The sequence below is a fragment of the Aythya marila genome (assembly GCF_965140915.1).
Source record: "Aythya marila genome assembly, chromosome: 8".
NCBI classification, from domain to species: Eukaryota; Metazoa; Chordata; class Aves; order Anseriformes; family Anatidae; genus Aythya; species Aythya marila.
In genome coordinates, this window is record NC_139049.1 from 15,852,553 (window position 1) to 15,875,722 (window position 23,170).

General features: G+C 39.4%; 1 protein-coding gene across 1 annotated transcript; it reads left to right on the forward strand.

Annotated features, from left to right (window-relative positions):
- The first annotated feature begins 22 nt into the window (after window positions 1–22).
- On the forward strand, window positions 23–21,796 carry TRMT1L (tRNA methyltransferase 1L). Its single transcript, XM_082766631.1, has 16 exons — window positions 23–250; window positions 2,118–2,273; window positions 3,279–3,341; window positions 5,248–5,361; window positions 6,490–6,554; window positions 7,074–7,203; window positions 9,070–9,193; window positions 11,454–11,533; window positions 12,367–12,613; window positions 14,147–14,359; window positions 15,763–15,953; window positions 17,305–17,383; window positions 18,175–18,341; window positions 19,902–19,961; window positions 20,375–20,501; window positions 20,605–21,796. The coding sequence occupies exons 1-16, from the start codon at window positions 94–96 to the stop codon at window positions 20,951–20,953; spliced, it is 2,322 nt and encodes a 773-aa protein (XP_082622757.1). The 5' UTR covers window positions 23–93; the 3' UTR covers window positions 20,954–21,796.
- The last annotated feature ends 1,374 nt before the right edge of the window (window positions 21,797–23,170 follow it).

Here is a 23,170-nt window from a genome sequence, read left to right on the forward strand (position 1 = left end):
GCCCCCCGCCCGCCTCCCTCCGTCCCTCCCTCCCTGCGAGGCGCGGGGCTCTCGGTCCGGCCCCTGCTCGCCTGCCGCACGCGCCCGGAGAAGATGGCAGCGGAGGAGGCTGCGGAGGCCGCGCTGGCTGAGCTGCCCCCCGAGCAGGAGCGAGCCGAGGAGGAGGAGGACGAGGAGGAAGAGGAGGAGGATGAGGACGAGGAGGACGAGGAGCGGAGCCCCGGAGGCGGCGGCGAGGCCGCGGCGCTCAGTAAGGGCCGCGCGGGGGCAGGGCGCGGGCAGCGGCTCCCGGCGGGCGCTGAGGGGGCGGCCGCCATGTGGCGCCGGGGCCGCGGCGTGACGGGCGATCGCTGCGCAGCGCGGCCGCGGCCCGGTAACAAAGGGCGGTGCTGGGCCGTGCCGGCCGCTGGAGGTGCGAGAAGCGGGCGGCAGCTGCCCGGTCGCTGGCGGTGCGGGCTCTTCTCTTGCCGTAACGTTAGCAGCCGCCTCGCAGCGCCTGCGGCCGCGTGCAAGCCTGTGCCTTCCTACAGTTCTCTTACAAAAAGGTCTCGGTTTTATTCCTGCCGTTAATAAGCTACGTGGAAACCGTCGCCAGGCACCACGTAACTCTTTAATAGATGGGTAGGCAGGACATCAGAGTACGTCTCAGGTGAGTTTTCAACTTTAAAAATAGATCTGTGAGAAATGCAGCGATACTCTGAGTTGCAGGGCTGCTCTGTTTTTTTTTTTTTTTTTGTTGTGTTTTTTTTTTAAGGTACTTGGAAGAATTTTGCTCCGCACTTTTAACATTTTTTTACACTATTTTTCTCTAATCTCTGTCTTCAGGCGTTCACTCCATTCCTCTTTTTATTGCTTTGCAATAGGCAAGATTTGGGTCAAACTGCAATGTTTAAAACCAAACAGACCAGACAAAACAAGGGAGCCTTAAGAACTGCTGTAAGACCTGTTCAGGCCTTATCCTGGTTCCAATAGTGGCCAGAAGTAGGTGACTGGGAGCAGAGCAGAGCAACCAGCCGACCACTAATGCATTCTCCAGACACACTTTCAAACACAAAACACCTCGTGGCTCATCAGTTTCTTGAGCCAAAGGTAGCGCTTTGGGATTTAAAAGCCTGTAGTGGATTTCTCTGCAGTATAATTCTTTCTTTGGCACTCACAGTCCTGCAGCAGCCAGTGGCAGGGAAGTCTGCAGCATAGCAGTAGGTTATACAGAAAACTTCTGCTCTGATTTTCCATCTGCTCTTTCCATTTGGTCCATCCCAGGTTCTGCTGGAGCACTGCTGATGTCTGTGCTCCCCCAGTGTCTCATGACTTTATGGATGTTAGGTACAGGCTGAAAAGTCATAGCCTGTTCTATTGTTTCTCCATGGCTAAGAACCTGTGCTGTTTCTTTCTGTTGTTTCTTGCCACCCTTTTTTGGAACTTTGCTGGTTCTGTGTCCCTTTTGAGCTTGGGGGATATGTGGCAGTACTGTTCAATATGCAAGCTTTCTGCCTTTTTTCCCATAACTTTCTTATGCTCGGTCTTGGAGAGGATTTATACCTGTTCTTTCAATCAAAATTGTTTTAAAACCCTAAGGTTGTAATCCTGATGATGCTCAGCTCAGAGCTCATCCATTCATTCCATTCATATGTGAAATGAAGATTATTTTTCTCCCATGTCCACCAGTTCTCTCTGTTTCATCGCCCACTCAAACTCCTTTTTCTGGATTGTTCAACTAGTCATAAACAGTTCTAAACTTTTGCTTTTAAACTTTATTTATCACTACTATATGATTAAACATATTTGGACTTCCTGCTTGCCTGCCTTGTCTTGTGTTGCATTTTGCCAGAAAATAACATGCAAATATTATTTTATTAACTTCAAACATCTGATAATACAGATGGGTGTGAATGGTTTCTTCTGTGGATTCCAAGGATAAGCAGTAATCATTCTGATGTTCTCAGTAGTGATTATACAATTTCTCTCCTTCACGGTTGTTAGTCACATTTGCTGTTAGAAGCACCAAATAACTGGAAGCAAGTGAACTCAGTTGTATAATTCAAGCATATCAATGACAATTTTACTGTTGTTCTTTTTGTTGTTGTTGTTTATTTCATTTGCTTAATTTTCTTAAGATGGTGTGATCGACCTTGGAACGGTGCAAAGCAACAACCTGGGTGTGAAAGTTACTGAGTCAGAAGTGGAAACCAAAGAAAAAGGAACTGAGGAAGAAGAATCTGCAAGGGAGTCTGAAAGTAACATTTTGGATGTTTCATCTGATTATCCAAGAGGTGTGCTAACAAACTATAAGAATATTTCTGTTGTGTGCTTGTACAAAGGAGGAAAAAAATAAAAATAGTGGGAAAGAAAGGTAAAGGGAATGTGTGAAATTTCATTCGTAATACATCTGATAGGTATCAATGCTTTTTCCCATGCAGATGCATACTAAAATTTGTGGATGCCACTTAAGAATTTGTGTGCAATACAATACAGAAACTGGGAATTAGGAATTTAACCTTAGCTTTAAAACCAACTGCTATATCTTCATACATCAATCAATTGCTTTATTTGTTTCACATAAAAAAGTCTGAAAGACTAATCTTGTAAGAACATTGTGTGAAGGTTTAAAATCACTTCAGTATCGCTATAAACTGAGATGTTCTGTGTGCTATAACCTACAAAATTGATCAGGTAAACTAATTCTCTTGTTTTTAGCATATTCTATGCTATTTGCATAGATAAGTTGAAAAATAGGAAGGTAATTTTAAAGGTTCTCAAACACTCTCATAAGGGAAAAAAAAAAGAAGATAGAACTTAATGTATCCTGCCTGCACAGTGAATAATTGCTAGTTGCAACTGGTCTGTTTCTGACCAATACTAGTTTTGCCAGGTAGTTCATGGGATGATTTTATGATTTTATTCCGCTTTGTGTGTGGTTTGCATTCTATAACAACGCCATGCAGTAAAATCAGAAGTAAATGGTATGTGATTTGCTCTCTTCTGCTTGTTTTTTCAAATGAAGATCATGCCAGTTTGAGAATTGTGATGTGTGTCAGCATGAAAACAAGTAGAAATATTTGTATCCTACTAAATAACCATTCTGAGGATAAATTTTGGAAGTTGTACCTTCTACTATAGTTCTGCTTGTAAGCTAAAGGATGCAGACAAGTGTTCCAATTGGTACAATAGGCCTTCCCTAGTAGATTTGAACTGATGGATTGAAAAACAGTAGTAAGCTAGAAGAAAAGAGTTCTTAATGAAGTATGTTTAACTTCTAAATATCTCTTGATTTTTAGAGAAACATATTTCCATTCAAAGACAACTTGCTGAACTAGAGAAACTAGCTGGCCTGAGTGAAGGTGAGTTTACCTTGGCAGTATCCCCGAACACAGATCTTCACGTTACAGGTATTTGCATTCTTCCTTAGTTTTTATTTTTAAAACATGACATCACTTGAATTGATTCATTTGTGGTGTTGAAAGATTAAGAGTTTCATAATTAAAAAAAAAGTGTCATCTCCCTCCTCCTTGTTTATCAAATGTTATATTTCCTTCAGTAAATTTAAGGCTTTAACGATTCCTTTCCATCAACTTTCCTCTGTGTTGTAGCACTTCTGATGTTGGCAGTGTGCATGGAATAGCAAAATATTAATTCTAGCTGTACATCATCAGTTTAGTCTCAGTTATATTTTACATCAAGTGCCACGTGAATAGGGAAGCTAATTTTTGTCTTTGCAGTGTTTGAATATCATTTTAAACAGGCATGTCTTCTGTTTTGGTTGTTTCCTTTTTTTCTCTTCATTCAGTGGTATATTGGAGAGTTGCTTAAGAGTGCTAAGTGTTTTTATTACAACTCTTAGTTTTTTTTCAGATCACAGGTACGTATTTAGTGCTAACAGTGGCAGCCCTTGCGACTGAAACTAGTTTTTATTCACAGAACAAGAAAAACATCAGAGTGTACACAGGTACTGCATCGTACAGCTGTTGCACCTTAACCGTCTTTTAGAATATCCACTGACAGAAATAATAGCCTACTTCCATGGCTGTTTAATTTTACTAACGCATATGCCAAGAGTAAAACTACAGAAGTTAGCTTGTTTCTTATTTAATGAGGAGTTGGGTCATAAATAGTTCTTGGGTCTGATATTTATATTTCTTAGCCATTACTGAATTGAATTAGATGCAGATCCACAGTAGTGATTAATAATAAATAAATAAATATTCCCTTGCCTGTTCTCAGTAGTCATTTATTTCTTCTGCTGAGAATGTGATATTCTTTTGCTGTTAATGCATTAATGGACTGACTTGTATCATCACCTCATGTATTTGAGACTCAGTAACGTGTGATAGTAGCAGAGTCTGATCAACATTAAAGAGCAATGATGATTTTTGTGAGCTGTAGGCCACCTTTGCTGGTTTCAGTGGCATGAGATTCTTCACAGACAAGGTAGTCCACTTGTAAAAAGGCCATATCAAAGGAATTTTACTGTCATGTGAGCCTAAGTAATTATTACACATTGCCCACATTGTGTGGCATGTTTCAGTATTCATCCTGTACTATTCAAACACAAGCCTGTCTGCTAAATTCTGCATGAGAGGTTGTTTGATTTTCAGCATTGTAAGACCCATCAGCAGATGTATGCACACTCTGATTCATAATTCTTATGTGTAAATGCACAGCATGTCTCCGAATAGCTAGTTTTTACTCAGGATAGTACTTCAGATGCTTGAATGCTTTTGTTGTCAGATAATGTCATCCTCACTCTTGTGTTTTTGATGTGTGATTTCCAAGAAGAAAGGTTGTTTTTAATATTGAGTACAGTATTTTTGCACCTTGAAAAGTTACCAGGCACTTGTTTTACCCAAAAGCACATTTGTAGGCTCAGGGGGGAAGGAAAGAGATTTTTACTCTTAACATCATCAGTTGGATTTTCTTGAAAGTCTCTATAGAGTTCTATAAAATTCTTTCATTCTGCAATGCTCTTAAGAAGTTAGATGGATCAAATGGGTCTAAAACAAAATGTCCAAAAAGTAAAACTAACAGTTGTAGAAGTTTATGATCTTGAAAGCAATAGTGGTTCTGGTCCGTATTCCATAAAGTAGAAAGCAGAGGCAATCCATATATGGTAACATTTTGCACACCTGAAATCGAACATACCTTGCAAAATTCATCTTCGATTCTTCCTTCTTTTTTCTTTTAACAGGCATCTCTTTTGAAATGCATGGTAACTGCAGCTTACATGTTTCTCGTACTTTGTGTTTTTAGATGAAAAGAAACCTTGTCCATTGTGTCCTGAGGAGAAATTCAGAGCTTGCTATGGTCATAAACTCCATCGTCACCTCCAGAATTTGCACTGGAAAATTTCTGTTGAATTTGAAGGTAAAGGAAGTCATATTTCAGTAGTAAATACGAGAAGGAGTAGTGGATGTGTAGGACATTATTCTGCATTTTGTCTTGTTAAGTTCCTGTTGACTTAAGCATGAATTTGATGCATCTTGTTATCAGCTCTCAACTAGAACCATACTTTGAGAAGATGAACTTTGCTTTGGGATGTAAAATGTAAATAGCTCTGTATTTTCTACATGACAAAATAGTCCCAATTGTGCATTTTCTCATTAAAAAAAACCAAACAAAAAAACAAACAACAGCAATTGCTTGGCATTTCATGATAATAAAACATATATATTTATTTTATGAAAATTACTTTAATAAAAGTTTTTTTTGTCGTATTGTTAATAATCAGAGCGATTTCCACCATTGCTACCACCACACCCTGCCAAAATTTTTGGCTTGTCATTACAAGCCAAGATTACATAGTTTCAGATAACTACTTAAAGTTAAATTTAATATCACTATTTAGTAGCTTTTTCTCCCATACAGCCAAACTCTCTGATCTGTTTATAAAATGCATTAAAATCCCTACTAGAAATTTAAGAAGGAAAAGAGTGAGCAGCATCTGTCTTTTTTTTTTTTTTCTTTTTAAAGAAATAGAGGTATGGGTTTGCAAGAAATAAAGTAACCAACCAGAATATAGACAACATTAAAGTTAAATTTTAAAATGATCCAACTGAGGTTCTTTTTTTTTGCATGCATCAGCATGTGTCTTCTCTTTGTTTTTCTTTATACCACGAGACAAGTTTTTACTTCACACAAGTCTGTTGGCCATGTAGCAACACTTGTAAGTGCTTGTATTGTATTTTTGAAAGTTATATACTCTACAGCCTGAATACTCACTGTAGCTCTGTAGGAAGCTAAGAGACTTATCAAAATGAATTGTCTTTGTATGATTTTTGAACACTTCAAAAATTCAGTGTATACTTAGCTGATAAATGTCTCTGTCCATTGGTTGAATGTATCTCTATCTGTCTTATTGTCTTTGGGAATCTTAGTTGAGACCATGCAATAAAAAAAAACGTAAAACACTCTAAATCAAAGAGTTTCTAGTATAGGACATAAGCAATTCTGTTTGCTTACTGTACTGTGTTGTGACATGCATTTGTTCTTTAGGGTACAGAATGTGCATCTGCCACTTACCTTGTCGTCTAGTAAAGCCAAACCTCGTTGGAGACCAGGTAAAATGCCGAATCAGGGAAATATTTGTTGCCCTACATCATGGGGGAAATGGGTGATTTGGAGGAAATTCTGCAACCTATTCTTAGTCTCAAAGGATGGTGTGCTATCCATTCTGGCAAACGTGCATCAGTTGAGAATATAAATGTGTAGCTTTCAAGTAGTTGAATGCAGTTGTCTGTCCCTCTTATTTTTGTGGGTAGCTGCCTATCATGTAAACAGCAGCTTTGTGCGGAAGAGGTGAAGGGATCACAGTGCCCAGCAATGGGCGCATCTCAGTCCCTTTCCTGTGTGCTGAGTACATGGAGTATTGGCAGGCAGCTGAATGTTGTGGTGCTGCGACAGGACAGCTGTGCTGCCTCTGTGGGAATGATTGTTTCAGTCCCCATAACTATAGATGCAGGATATTTTGTGTGTTGTAGAGTTACGGATGGATGACTTCTTCATCTCCCCATATTTAGGGATAGTTTTACTTGGACCATATTTGTGTATTCTGAAACTGCGTATGTTTTATTTCACAGACGTTTTCAAAGATGGGAGCCCATTACCATTGCATTATCTGTTCGGCAACTATCGCTCGGAGAACTGACATGATAGGGCATATTAATCGTCACGTGAATAAAGGAGAAACTGAATCAAGGTTTATTACAGGTAGCTTCTCACTACTGTAAAATGTTCAATTCTTTTAGACCGTGTAGTACTTGGGTTAGCTATGATACCCAAGTGAGAAGTGTAAGAAAAATTCCAGAAGAAAATTATTTAGGTTTACTAATGAGAAATCTGCCCTTAATCTTTCAGAACTTTTTTTTTCCTCAAAGATGTAGGAGTGTTGTGATTTTTTCTCTGCATTAACTAGTTACTCTATTCTTACTGATAAATAATATTCACTTCAAAAGCAGTTTAAAGTTGTAAATGCAGGCTTCTGCAAAATAATGGAGGACATGGTATCCATAACACAAAATCTGGCCAGAGAATTTCATGCTTTTCTTTGGCTGTGTTTGTATCAGTCTTCAGTAAATCTCTCTAGAATATGAAAATGCTTTGCTCTTCTTAACCAAACCGCATCAGCGTGAATTTACAAAATAAGATGACTTTCTTCCAGTACTGGAGAATCATGATAGAGATGTCAGTGATTCTTTGGTAAAATTATAATCCTTGTCTGACTCTCTGAAGAATTAGAATTCTGTTTCCAAACTTGGATAAACTAGATTGAAAGTATTTTGAATAACTAGAATATTGAGTGTTTAAAATTAATTTTATTTCCTTTATTTTTGTAAGTCTTCTGTTCTCTGCAGATACCAATTTAAAATTTTCATTATTGATTACCTGGTGTGTAAAAACTCAACAGCTTTTTTTGTAATGGCCCAGACTGTTTACTATTGCAAATTGGTCTGTTTTTTGTTTGTGTTTTTTTTTAACCCCTCTCTATCTCTGTATAGATGTGTGGATTTTACTTAGTTCTAGTAAAGATGGGACTGGAAGCTATTGAGAATCATACTTAGTTCTGTTATCTGTCTGCAGTTTAGGGAATAGTAGCTTAGTGTCTGGGAATCGGTTTTCATGTCTAAGAAGCAATAGTTGGACATATTTCCACAGCTTTAACTTTAAGTAGAGTTTGTGATGTGGAATACATTAATCTGTGCATCATTCCCTCCAGAGCAGTTAGTACAGAATGGCTGATTTGTCCTTTTTACGTAAAATGCTTGTGGTTATTTTCCCTCATGGAGAGAGGTGAAAGCTACAGATGACACGTTTAATACTTAGGAGGTACTTGAGCAGAAGTTGAAGGCTGTAAATGTGGAGCAGGTGGTAGAGCAGTTCAGATAATGTACTTAAAAGCATGGAGGGATAGGCGGCCGTGCACAGAAAGGTATCTGGTTGAAAGCTAACAAATTTTGCCTGTTTGTTTCTGGGTAAATTTTGCTACTCTCAGACTGGGCGCAAATTTCTCAGGGGAATGACAATGTGCATTTACAGCTGCCAAACCCAGAAAGCTTATTTTGCCACAAACTATTTTATACAAAGTTTAAGTGCTGAAACTGTCCCTATGCTTGTGCTATCTGTACACATTTCATGAAGCTGCTCGGTAACTTACAGAGATTGAATCAAGGAGTTCAATGGTATAAATTCAGCACTTTGTTAATAGGGTTTTAATTACTTTGCAACATACTACATTTGAATGTGCAGAACAAATGTAGTAAGCCTTAGGCTCAGGGGCTTCCCTTCTAAAATCGGAGTGGATACATGTGAGAGCCCAACTGAGAAACAGATCTGGTCTTATTAGAAGGAAACTGTGGTAGAGCTTGAGCCTAGTCAGCCACTCTTAAGACTAGAAGATAAATTGTTGCTTCTTTTTTTGCCCCATGTATGAGTTAACTGATCCATGTGTGCCAGCTGGATTACTGCAAAGTTTAGTCCTTTTGCTACCTGGGAGCACGTTTTCAATTTCATGTATCAAATGTGTTATCATTAATTTCAATTCTCACTTTCCTTTCCACACAATTACTTTCTTTTTAGCTCCTGCTCCCAAGTCATCTTACCAAGTGCTGAAGGAGTCAGACACAGATGTGCAGGTTCTTCCCAACTACTCCACACCGCAAAAAACAGATTCCTATTTTAACCCCAAAATGAAACTCAACAGGTGAGAGAACAGGGAGTGGGAAGATACACAAAAGGAATGGTGACTTTGTAGTGAAGAATATTCACACATTTTGAAAAACAAACCCTGTGAACTCTGTTCAGAGGGAAGGAGAAATAGCTTTTTCAGTAACAAGATGGTTCTTGGGATAAGATTCCATTTAGACATGTTCCATTTTATTTGTCTGCCAGGATAACTTTTGTTAATTTTGGAAAGTTCTCCATCAGAAAACTCTTCTTGACAAATAACATGTGAAACCAAAAACACTGTGTGGGAAATACTGTTGTCTCTGAAGCAATTAAGCATGTTTACATAAGTAGTTTATGCAAAAAAACAGGATTTTAAAAGAAGAGCACACTTGAAAACACATTTCCTTGTACACACTTCATATGTTTTTGTGTCTCTGTTATAAATCGCTCAGTCCCAAAATAGGATTATAATCAAAGTTTACAATTTATTAAAAGAATAGAGGTAAGCAAACAGCGCTGGGTGCGTCGGGAGTCTCCACTCCACCTAGACACACACCAGTTACATGAAGTAGCTGATTTTTATGCTCCTAGGCTAATACATATTCATTACTACTTCTGAAAAAAAACGGGTTATTATAATTAGCTTCCGGGATCCAATCCCTCCTACTGGAGCATGCGCATCAGTCTCTGGTGGTCCCTTGGGGGTCTCTGGGGGTCTTTCATGCTGAAGGCTCATAGTCTTCCTCTCATTTTTTTTTTCTTGTCCTTCCCTTTTGTACTCCTTGGCAGCATGTCAAAAGCTTACACAGCGTCCCCTGCAAGTTTTATCTTCTAGCCGTCCTTCAGCTTCTTTCTTTCTTCTCCTTAATCTCCTGGCCAGATATCAGGGGCTTGCATAGTGTCCCATTCAGAAGCCATAACAGTTACTAGTTGTTAGCAGTTGTTCTGAAACCCCCAGACATCAGAGACTTCAAAGAAAGAACATACAAATACAAATAGCTCTCTATTGACACTTCACGAGTTGTTAAAACATTCCTCACAGGCCATTCACAGGGACACTCCAGTCACATCTATAGCAGTGCTAAATGAACCGCAAAGAAGGCAAAAAGGTTGTAACTGTTAGGAATGAGTTTGGAATAACAAAAGCAAATAGGCTCATGGATTTTAGGAATATTTCTGAAGATTTGATAATTTGACTATAATGAGGGGGAGACTGGGACACTGGGAGGAAAGGGAAGAAACCACATCTGTGGAAGAATTAAATTGCCAGTGCAGGACCCAGAGACAGACAGAACTGCTCTCTATTGACATGAATTGTTAAAATATTCCTTTGCAAGGTACAAGAACTATATACATTAACCATTCTGTTTTTCTTAGACTTGTGGTTATACAAGGGTATGTAAAACAGAAGGTCGCATTCATCATACCATGCGGCCCTAGCACTGTTCCATACTGACACAAATCAGATGAACATATATCACATCTCCATGAGATACAGTGGTTGGTGACTGCTCTCTCTCCTTTAACTGAACAGCAGCATACCTATAATTTACAGCTTTCATGTTGCAAGCATTGTTTATATCTGCTTTCCTCTCTGGGGTGCCAAATTCTCAAAAGTTCTTTCTCGTATTTGCATTAAAAAAGATAAAGGAAGGACAGGGTTGTTTTTTTTGTTTTTTTTTTTTTGTTTTTTTAAGGAGACTCATAAATATTTCTATACCACAACTAAAATGTGCAAGCATTAACACCAAAGCATAGCAGTAGGCTTCAGCCTGTGCAGACCCGTCATGTTTTCAGTGCTGTAAATATTTCAGCTTCCAGGTTTAAAGTTAGCTCAGATACATCTGTCAAAACTTGCCTCTGAAGAATGCCATTGCAACTAAGTTTGTGATTATGCCTATGTGAACAATGCCTGTTCCTTGAAACAGTGGAATTTTTTGTTTTGCACTCGTTTCTGATTTCCTTTCAAACCCAGAGCTGTTAATAGGGTAACATCTGATTGTGCTGGGAATGGAAGAGAAACACTACTTACTTATAAATGCTTACCACTTTTCCTAGTGCTAGAGTAACTGTAAGATGATTCAGGATCCTACTTTATGAATATTCTGATGTGTTGAGTCACTAAATTAAGTATGAAACACTGTCATATCAATTGAAAAGGTTAAAAGTAAACAATTATTTTATTTAAAAAGTGATCTAGCTTAGAAGTTCTAGGAGGATGTTCAAGGGGAACAAATAACCAAGAGGAAGAAAAAAATATTTTCTTATCTTACTGTGGCTTTTTTTTCCCCTAGGCAATTGATATTCTGTGCACTAGCTGTTTTAGCTGAAGAGCGTAAACCAATAGAATGTTTGGATGCATTTGGTGCCACTGGTAAAGTCAATTTCTTTAGCTATTATCCAATACTATGAGACTGCAGAAATCTGTAGTAACTGATACTGTTGTGTTCCTCAGACTGTGTTTGACTATGCAGTTTTCCTCCTTAGGCTTCTAATCATTGGCTTCCATACAAAAAACACAGCCTTCAAGAGTCCTTCAAAAATTTCGTAAATAATAAATCAAAGTTGAGTAATCTGCTTAAAAATGAGTTGCCTTAAAATGTCCTTGAAATACCACCTTACTAAATGTGTGACCAGGGTCCCAAACCTTACGTGACTTTGTAAAATCAACCTCTGGTTAAAAAATGGAAACGAATCCAAGCATTTTCTACATATTCATCTGTAATTGATTTCAAAAAAAAAAAAGTCTAAAGAAATCTGACCTCTGCTGCCTTATTATCAGTCTGCTATTGTAAAGCCAGGGTAATTGTTGAGAACAGCAGTAACTGCTTAGCATTTTTCATAAAAGTTCTTGGTAATGAATTTATCACTGTTCTGAGCCAGGCCAGAATTGCAGCCTGTACTGCACTTCTTTGTAGTTACAGAGTTTACTATGAAAGTCAGCAATAAAGTTTGGAGATGGCCTAAGCGTCTTCAAGAAGGTGACAAATTGACTACTGCACTTAAAACTTACTCTTGTTACTATTACAGCACTATGTGCGGATGAAGAAGGTCACCAACACAGTTTTTTATGGAACACACCAAAACTTGCACCACACTTCCATATTATAAGCATTTTAAAGGATGGATTTTTTTCTCACTGATTTCAGTGAACCGGAAAAGAACTCACTGTTTTGTCGCGGAGTTACAATTCTTATCTTTCCCTAGGTATAATGGGATTACAATGGGCAAAGCATCTCAGAAGTTCCGTGAAAGTTACAATTAATGATTGTAATGAAAATTCTGTGACAATGATTCAGGAAAACTGCCATTTAAACAAAATGAAGGTGAAACTGAACACTAAGGAAGAAAACAATGACGAAGCTTTGGGAGGTGGAGAACAAAATACTGACACCATTGAGGTGACAAAAATGGATGCCAATGTTATAATGCATATGAGATCATTTGATTTTATGTAAGTGTTAAAAGTTTATCTTAATAAGCTTTCTGTTTTGCTAATAACACCCCATATCCCACCCCAGGCCCCACTGTATGATAGGGAAGTTGGAATGAAAGAAGTAACCAACAGTCAGCTGATAATTCAAAAGTAATTGTATTGTCCTGGGACAGGTGTGGAAATGGAACATTAAATGTTTTAGAGATTACCGGGAAAATATTGTCAAAGCCTTCAACATCCAAAATGAATATAAATATGCATGAAAATTTTAAGCCAAAGTATTTTTCATAAAACTTCATTGCCTGTTTGATAAAGAGAAATGTTAAATTTGTCCTTGAGGTTTTTAATTAGTTAAAAAATGTTTCATTTGCATGATGTTGTATAGGACTGCATGTTTGTTGCATCACTTGTTTTAGTCCATTCTGCAGTGTGTACATCTTCAATTGAAGTCTACTTCCTTCAAGTTGGACTTACAGATGGATAAATTCAAAACCCATACAGACATCAGAATAAATTATTGGATTTCTTTTGGTATTGATTAACATCCAGTTTGTAGCTAATAAAGCAGCATTGTCGTGGTTTAACCCGGCCGGCAGTTAAACACCACACAGCCGTTTGCTCACCCTCCCCCCTCCCTCTCTGGGACGGGGGAGAGAAATGGAAAGTGAAGCCCATGAGTTGAGATAAAGACAGTTTGATAAGACAGGAAAATAATAATAATAATAATACAATGATGATAATAGTACTACTACTACTAATGTGTACAAACAAGTGATGCACAATGCAATTGCTCACCACCCGCTGACCGATGCCCAGCCTAACCCCGAGCAGTCCAGCCCCCCACCCCCGGCTAGCCACCCCTATATATTGTTTAGCATGACGTCAGATGGTATGGAATACCCCTTTGGCTAGTTTGGGTCCTGGGTCTGTCCCCTCCCAGCTCTTGCTGCACCCCCAGCCTGCCCGTTGGCAGGACAGAGCAAGAAGCTGAGATGTCCTTGGCTTAGTATAAGCACTGCTCTGCAGCAATTAAAACATCGGGGTGTTATCAGCACTCTTCTCATCCTAAGCCAAAACATAGCATTCTACCAGCTACTAGGAAGAAAATTAACTCTGTTCTAACTGAAACCAGGACAAGCATGCATTCAGAGTGAAAATCACGCAATTCAGTACATAAACTGGAATGCATATGCTTGAAAAGCAAACTTGTTTTTAGAAGTTTCCTTTTCTTTTAAGGACAAGGATAAGCATCAGGCCAATGTTCTTGTAACATGAACTAGTCAGGGGGACCAAATGCCAAAAAAAAACCACCAACTTTCAGTTTTTGTGGTGATGTGTATTTTCCAGTACAGTTCTGCCTTGGTTCTTGCAGCTTGACATTTAATCCTCTGGTATTCCAGACTAATTCATGAGAGATGTGCTGTCAGTTTTAATCCTGCTTTCTCACCTTGTTTTAAACCGGAACATAGATCCTTAAAGTTTTTATTATTTTTACAAAGGTTAGACTGTTGAGCATCTGTAGATGCAGAGCGAGACTTGTTTTCATTTCAGACATTTGGACCCATTCGGAACTTCTGTGAATTACCTGGATTCTGCCTTTAGAAATGTGAGAAATCTTGGAATCGTGTCCCTGACATCCACAGACATCAGTTCTCTGTATGCAAAGGCTCAGCACGTTGCCCTGCGTCATTATGGATGTAACATTGTCCGAACAGAGTACTACAGGGAGCTGGCGGCCAGAATAGTAATTGCTGCTGTGGCAAGGTTCTGTTAAAACAAATCGGCTCAAATTCTGGGAGAAAATTGTTTTTGATACAAAACTTCAGAGTGCTGCTGTAGGTTGTGCATGTTGAGTTTCCAGAATTCTTTAATCCTAAAAAAGCAGACTTTTCAATATGAAAGTTAGATTTCATATATTATGTGTGCTGCTATGGGACAATGTAAATCTTAAACTAAAAGACCAGGGAAGGTGAAAATGCATAAATGGGGTAGGTGGTTGGGATGGTGGCAGATTGTTGTTGTTGTTATTCTGTTTTTTTGTTTGTTCGATTTGTTTTTGACTTTTTGGGGGAGGGGTGGGAAGATGGTAATCTAAAAAGTAATAGCCAGACTTGCACATCTGCAAGTTCTTTTGTTCTTTTTTCAACTTTGTGGTCATTTCAGTGCTGCATAGGACTTTGCAAATGTTAATTAAATTACTTGAGTGGTTTCTAGCTAAGCATTACAGTTATACTTGCCTTAATGAAAACGGGAGTTAACGGAAACTGGTGTTCACTTCAGGTCCTCGTGCTTGAGATTAAAATGATGCATCTAATTATTAACTTGTGAAATAAGTCTTCTGCATACAGACATCCTTACAAACTTCAGTCTGATAAATAAATGAAGATAGTAAAACTAGTTCTTAATTGAGGAAGAAAAGATAAAAGCAAGAGCATTGGACAACTGCTTGGGAAGTTGAGGAGAAAATAAAGTGTGCAGAGGTCATAAGCATGCTAGAGCTAAAATACCCACCTGAATTCTTTTAGATTTTTCTTCTTTATATCTTTGCGTGTGTTAGGTTGTCCCTTGGGGAATATTTTTAGACACATATTCTGTATCTAATTAAATGTGACCTTCCTATGAAACTATGTGATGAACTGAGATTTTGGCAAGGGGGATGAACTTCTTGGCTGTTGAAGTGAAGTTGTAACTGTGCTCTGGGTTACATGCTCCAACTTCCCTAAAAGTTTCTTCTTCCTTCTCAGTGCTTACCTACCCAGGAACTACTCACTTACCTTCCCACAGCCTTTATTCAGTTAACAGTTGATGATTTAACATCATGTGCATCCCTCTAAAACTCTACTTTCTCAGATTTTCATTTAGCTTGTTAATATTTTTGTTGCAACACCCCGTCATTAAGCAGGTATTTATATAGAAAGATGATGCAGAGGACAGACTGCTGTTTCTAAGTGTGATAAAAAGTTAACCATGACTTCCATAGCCTTACAGGGAGTAGAGAACACTGCACATTTAAGAAATAACTCTCCATATCACTTTCTGAGATCTTCAGTATCACTTTCTAGAAAGTGGATGAGGTCAAGAATCTTTGAACAGGTTTAGGTGTCTGTGGAAACGTTAGTCTGCTGAATTCAGTACAATGTGTGTTTGTGTTTGTTCTTCCTTCGCAGAGCTGCAGCTCGCTGTAACAAAGGCATTGAAGTTTTACTTGCGGTAGCTCTAGAGCACTTTGTTCTAGTAGTGGTCAGAGTTTTAAGGGGACCATCTCCAGCGGATGATTCAGCAAAGAAAGTAAGATACCTAATCCACTGCCAGTGGTGTGAAGAGAGAATCTTTCAGAAAGAGGGTAATATGGTAGAAGGTAAATAGATCTTCCACTGATATTCTAGAAGGTCTGATTCCTGTATGTTTGGGTGTTTTTTGTTTTTTTTTTTCTTGTTTAGGCCTTGTTTATATTTACATGCTTTTGGTAAAGTGGTATTCTGTAGTATTTCTTTTTAATATAATGAGTATTGCATGAAGTGGAAAAACTATTTCCAATGCAAAATAACTGTTTTATGGTACCACGTTAGATCCTTTGTGTGCATGGATTTTGCCATAAATGTACTGGATTTGTTTGTAGACGGGATGTTCTCCAGCTAGCTTTAGCTGCTGAAGGGTGCTATTAGGCACCTATTAGGGCCCTTGGATCTGTCCTTTCAGTGAACGGCATGAAGAGTGGGACACCTGTGGCTACTGTGCTGTTCCTCCATACAGGGGCAGTTTGATGAATTTAGGTGTCAGATTGCTTTTCTACACTATCACATTCCCCTCAGGTGAGGGTCTGTTCTGCTTGACCTTGGGCAGTATCAGTAAACGCCTGATAGAGATAATCCCTGTGGGTGTGGTAGGCAAGGTACGCAGCATTCCTGTGATTTATCTAATGCTTGGTAATAAATCAAGGCAGCCTCCAGGTTAAAAGCCAGCTGTTCGTGTGCAGTCTCTATACACAAGTTAGAGGTAGGAGTCAAAAATGAAGCTAAGGAGTAGCTCCTAGCCAGATGGTAGTTTGAATAAATAGAAAAGGAAAAACCTTGGCTTCAACGTTGCAGGTTCTTGGATACCAACTACTCAGCTGATGGTGTCTGAACAAAGTCAGGTGCAACAGTGTGCAATGTTCTTATTAAAAAGATTTGGTCCTGCTTTAAGAACAGAAATGAGTAACTGATAAGAACAGTGTTATGGTAGAGATCTTAATTAGTAAATGAATTGTTTACTTAATGCCTTACCTGCAAGCAGGCTGATTTATGGCTTAGAAACCTTGTAGGTGGCTGTATTTTGTATGTGTAACTGACAGATGGTTGCATTTTTTTGTTGTTGTTGATATTATCCTTGACAGCTGCTTATATAATCATGGGAAAGAAAGCTAGTAATTTCCACATTATTTGAAATGTGCCAAAACATATAGCACGCTAGGTGGCTTCGTGGTGTTTTTTTTCCTTTAGTGTCATTTCAACAGTAATCAGAGATCAAGCCATGAAGCACTAAATTTTCACAAGTACTGCAGCACTGCTTCTCTGAATTGAGAGTTTTGTTGCACTTCTGCACTTGTTTACCCTTTCAAATACATCCATTTAAATAAACTAGTACTTCATATCTGTATCATCTCTCTTCAGCAAAGTGAGCATTGCTGGTTATTTCAAAACAGCTTAAATTCTGTTTTTCTGTTGTAGAAAACCCTTATCAGCAGCTGCCTTGTGATTGTCACGGCAGTATGCCTGGGAAGACAGCAGTAGTTCTTGGTCCCCTCTGGTAAGTACAGAACACAGAGGAATCGGGGAGTAATTGAGGCTGGGAGGACATCTGGAGGTCACATTCAGTCACATAATAGAAATGCAAGTCTGTTGGATATTTTAGCATTACTAAAGAAAGTGTAGCCATCAGGAGTCATTCAAGAAAGAGGTAATGGATAGTAGTTCCTGAATTTAGTATAGGTTGTTCAATTTTTGGTTATGTTCATAGAGTTCAAACGGGTTAATATGTAACAAAATGACATTACATTTCACATTTACTATGATTGTTTTAATACATCCTGCACAGGAGAACCTGTCTCTGCGTTCTTCTAGTTGCCAAATGTCAAGCAGCTCTATTACTTGGTACTTGCAGAGAATGTATGTAGTAAATCCTTACACGTGCTGACAGTAGCAAATAATACACTACTTGATAATTAATACTTACTCTTATTTCTCACAAGAGAAAATTTTAAATCCTTCACTAAGTTTTTTAATGGTTTCAAAGCAAATTAAAAATAGTTGACACTTGACAGTACCTTCCTTCCAGACAAAAAACAGGGTTAGATGTCTTTCTCAACTTAGTTGGGCAAGTTAGTGGTAGAAATAAAATTCCTGAGATGGTTTTTAATGTGAGATCAATGCTATTGTCCTTGGAAACAAAGCAATGCTGTATTGCTGCAGCAAGAACACAGTCAGGTGCAGTGCATTGGTGTAATATCACTGCTAAACAATTTGGGTGAGAGATTTTTTTAAGAAAACTTTTGCTTTCATTAATAGGTCTAAACTTCTCGCTTGTCTTGTGTTTCTTAGGTCAGGAGCCCTTTTTAATACTGGATTCCTCAGAAGAATGCTGTTTGAGGCGGTCCAGTATGGCTTAGATGAAACTCAGCCGCTTTTGAAGACGTTAGTTTGTGAAGCTGAGTGTACAACTTTAAAGAATTTTTCTACCCATGGTCCTTACGATGAGAACAAACAAGGTAAGAAAACCAGCAGTCATTTTGAAAGAAGTCTGACTTGGTGGTGATTTTAGAGAATGCTCTCTGATAACTTAATGCTAACAGCAGTGTGAGCATTAGTTATGTACACGTTAGGTCAAGAAAATATTTGTTGCTTTGAATCCAGTGCAGGACTTATCTGTGCTGTAAAAAGACCATGGTCTGTCAGAGCCAGAGTGCTGGATTTAAACATCTTCAGTCAGTACAGCAGATTGTGAAACAAGTGAATATTACGCAGGCAGACTGACCACTGTGAAATCCAGCACATTCCCCAGGAGCTGGAAACAGCATGTGTCTCTTCTCTGGTGTACTCTGCTGCAGACCTGGGAGCCCGTGCCATTAGGAAGAGAACTCAGCTGTCCTGCTCTGCATTCTCTGCAGGAATTGCAAATCATTGCACAAAAAGAAATAGTCTTCCATAGGGGAATGCTGTTTTACCATAAAATTAAATTGCTTTGACTATCCCAATGCTGATTGCTCAATCAGATAATGACAGGATAAGGGGGAATGGTTTTGAAATAAAAGAGGGGAGATTTAGGTTAGAGGTTAGGAGGAAATTCTTCCACTCAGAGGGCGGTGACGCACTGGAACAGGTTGCTGTGGTGGTTTTACCTTGCTAGGCTGCAGAACTCCACCACAACTGCTATCTCACTCCCCCTTCTCAGAAGAGGGAGGGAAGAAGAAAAGGAAAGAAACAACTCACAGGTTGAGTTAAGGATAATTTAATTAAAGGAAAAATAATTATTAAGGGAAAATTATTATTAATTAAATAATTTAACTAAAGGGAAAAACCAAAAACAAGCGAAGGCTATGTGGAAGCACAGAGGAAAGAAATTACTCTATTTCCCACCAATTAGCGATTCTTGAACATGTCCTTGAAGCAGGGCCTCAACGCACGTAGCCATTGTTCGGGAGGACAGATGTTTTCACAACGAGAGCCCATCTCTCCCCTCTTCTTGTTTCCACCTTTTATTGCTGAGTGTGACATCATATGGTATGGAGTATCCCTTTGGTTGGTTTAGGTCAGCTGCCCTGGTGATGTTCCTTCCTCACCTCTTGCCCACCCCCAGCCTGCTGGCTCTGGGTGGGATTAGAGAGTCCTGATGCTGTGCCAGCACTGCTCAGCAGCAGACACAACACTGGTGTGATACCACTGCTGTTCTAGCTACAAGTGCAGAGCACAGCACTGTATGGGCTGCTGTTAACTCCATCATAGCCATACCCTTTGCCCAGAGAAGCTGTGGATGCCCCATCCCTGGAGGTGTTCAGGACCAGGCTGGATAGGGCTTTGGGCAAGCTGGTCTGGTGGGAGGTGTTCCTGCCTATGGCAGGGGGGTTAGAACTTTGAGGTCCATTCCAACCCAAACCATTCTATGATTCTATGATCCCCTCTAAACTCAGTTACTGAGCTGGTAGGTAAGTTACTCGTGTGCTTGCTTCTTTAGGCTGCAATGTGGTGGACATGCTTTCTGTTTACGTAAGGTATTTTGCCATCATACTGTTTTACAATAGACTTAACTTTGATCTTTAATTGTATTCCAGAAGAGTGTGGCGTATATATTAAAACACCAGATACTTCAGCAGAATCCTGCGTGTTACATGGTAAGTGGATCATTTGGTGCAACTCCAGCAGCTTCAAATTAAAGTGCAGTTTAAGTGATGGCTAAACCAACCTAGTGTTCACATACAATTTTTCTATATTCAATGATACTTAAGCAAAAGTTATTTTCCCACTGAATACTGATTTTACTTTTTCCAGAATTGTATTTTCTGGTACAAGCAAAATGCTAAATACTGAATTATGCATACCTGGCCTCACTTGCTATTACTGAAAATGGTGTGTAATTAAATTCTGGCTAGATTTTAACTCTGCAAAATGTTATCTCGTATAAGCATGCATAAATGTGTGCAGTTGCTGTGTGGCTTTTTTGTACTTACTGTGTTTGGCTTCACTGGCATTTTTTATGGACTTTGCTGAATATTCAACAATTTCACTGGCATTTTCTGTGGTCCAGGAAAAAGAAAAAATAATGAAGTGGTGCGAAATGCAGCCAAGCGACAAAAATCTGACAACAGTGCTGAGCACCCTGCATTCTACTACAATATCCACAGACACAGTATTAAAGGAATGAACATGCCAAAGTAAGGCTTTAAGTTCCACTCTTACATTACTGTGAGAACTAATATGTAACTTGTATTGAATCAGCCTTACTGGTGCTAACTCCTTTTTAAATGGCTTTTTCAGGTTAAATAAGTTCTTAAACTATCTCTCTGAAGCTGGATACAGAGTCAGTAGGACCCACTTTGATCCTATGGGAGTTCGCACAAATGCGCCTTTGGCGCAATTTAAGACTATTCTTGCGAAGTACAGCACTCCCACATACACCGGGGGGCCGGCAGAAGGCCCTCTCCATCTCACTGAAGATGTCCACATGGGAGACCAGGTTCCAGCTGCTGCAGATACTAAATCTGAAGACGCTGAATTTCTGGAAGATAATAAATCTGGAGACGCTGAATTTCTGGAAGATAATAAATCTGGAGACACTGCCACCATGTTCACAAACGACTGCCCTATTCACTGTGCAGCTGATTAATGCAAATCGTCTTGGTCAGGACTTGGCAACTACACCCTGTTTGAGTACGCCCATACTTCTTACAGAAAGAACTGCATTTTGACAGTTTGAAGCACCTGCTATTTTCATTTGAGAAGACAGTTTAGAATTATGTAGCAGAATTTAGCACTGAACACAGTGTGTGTGGTCAAGGTACTCTTACTGTGGGAAAGCCTCTAGACAGCTCTTTCATGCTCACATCCACTTCTACACCAAGGCATTGTGGTTACCCCCAAGTCTTTGGACAGCCTTATTCAAACTGCTAGAACAGAATCCAGAAGAGCAGATGGGGCTGAAAGTCTTAAGTGTTTCTGAACATAAGCTTGGTATGAAACAGACTACCATTCCTAAACCCTGACCTGTTAAAAATTAGAGTGAGGTCACGTTAAAATGGTAAAATAGTACAGAATGAAATGTGATGTGAACTGAAGCAAGCAAGAAATTGCTAACTCAGTGCCCTTCTAGCTCCACATTGCTCGTGTAATTCGGCCTTCAGTTCCAACTTTGTAGTTCTACCTACAGGCAAGATCCTAACACAAGTGAGAACAGAAAGGAATGGTTACAAAACTGTTACATAAACTTCAGTTCTTAACCAAACTTCAGTGATTTGTGTTTAGTCACACTAGGTAATTGTCAGAGATTAAATTTGAAATTTGGTTGTATACCATGAGAAGGAACAGTGACCAGACACAAGTCAAAATTCTGGAAAAATATGTTCATAATACAATCTTTGCTGTTAAAAGATCTCTTCAGTGAATGAGCAAAGATGCAGTGTGTTGGTAGTCATTTCTGATTTCCTTAAATATATGGCAGCATTCCAGCCAAATAAGCTTGACTTTGTCCTTTTTTCCCCCCCCAAAAAAACACTTTTTTTTTCAGATACCTGCGTATGTTTCACTTGACTATCACATTTGAAGTAGTAATTCCAGTTTTTCACAGGATTAGTGTGCAGCCTAGCACAGTGCCAGGTTCTCTGAAGAGATGGTGGTAAGGGATTATTCTTATTTTCCCATCTTGGAAGCTTTCATTAAGAGCATTAATTGTCTCTCATTGACAACTGAGTGCTGAATAAGAGTATTATGACAGATACAATCCTGATAGCGCAAAACTTAATAAGCTCCTCTCAGTCCAGAATTGTTACTGCCTGTTATAACCATCTTAAATTCATGACTGCTTCTCTAAGAGTTATTTTCATTTATTGCCTTCAAAAATGTAGTGCTTTTCGAAGGATAACTTGAGATCAGCTTGGAAAGAGTCTGAAGTAAAAGAATAGTTTCAGTGTTCCCCAATTGTTCTGAACTAAGTATATTTTTTAAGTGGAGAGGATGGTTATAAGGTTTCATTTGCAGGTGATGCACTGCTCCCTTTAGTATTAGCGTGAGATGTAATCAGTCACAAGATCACTTAACAGGAGCAGAGGAGCGTGCTCTAATTACAGTGAAGTAGGCTAACAAGAAAATGTAACTCATGCCTTTGCAGGGAGTTGTTTTTGATTATTTTTTGGCTTCTCTTAAGTAACAAGGTATTGCACATCTGTCCTCTTCAAAGCACTTATTCCTATATTCTTAGATGGACATCAGTAGTGACAGAGAAAGCAAACTTCCAGCTCATCTATGCAATTCAGGCTTTTTCTTCTTGCCAAATGGGTAGAAGCATCCATAACCTGGCCCCTAGAGTGCCACCTGTTCCAGGAGCCTAGCAGCAAGGAGTTTGTGACTCAGGCCTGGTGGCCTTCCCTTTCTGTTCACTGTTCATGGTGCTAGACCTGCCATGTTGCTTATTGATCAGCTAGGATCGCTCTGACAATAATCACTAGTGTTTACTCAGGGTTGTTGGCTGGGGGCTTCCTGTTGTTTCTTGTCTCCACTAGAAGGCATGGCCAACTCGGTGTCCTCCTGCTGCAGGGAATTGGCTCTGGGGAAGCTCCCCAGCCTGCTCAGCTGCACCTGAAACCACCACCAGCAATGCTGGAGGGTCAGGGGCTCTGCTCCCCCCAGCAGGACCCAGAGCTGTTCTGGTGAGCCTGGGCTATCCACGGTGCCAGAGAAGCCTGTGCAGAGCCTAAGTGAAGAGCTGGTGGCAGGCTCGCTGCTGCCCTTCATGTTCTTATAGCCACCAGGTGTTATGTCAGGAGCACTGTGCCAGCTGCCTGCACCACCAGCACACCACAAATCCTTGTCAAGGGCTTGAGGTAAGCTC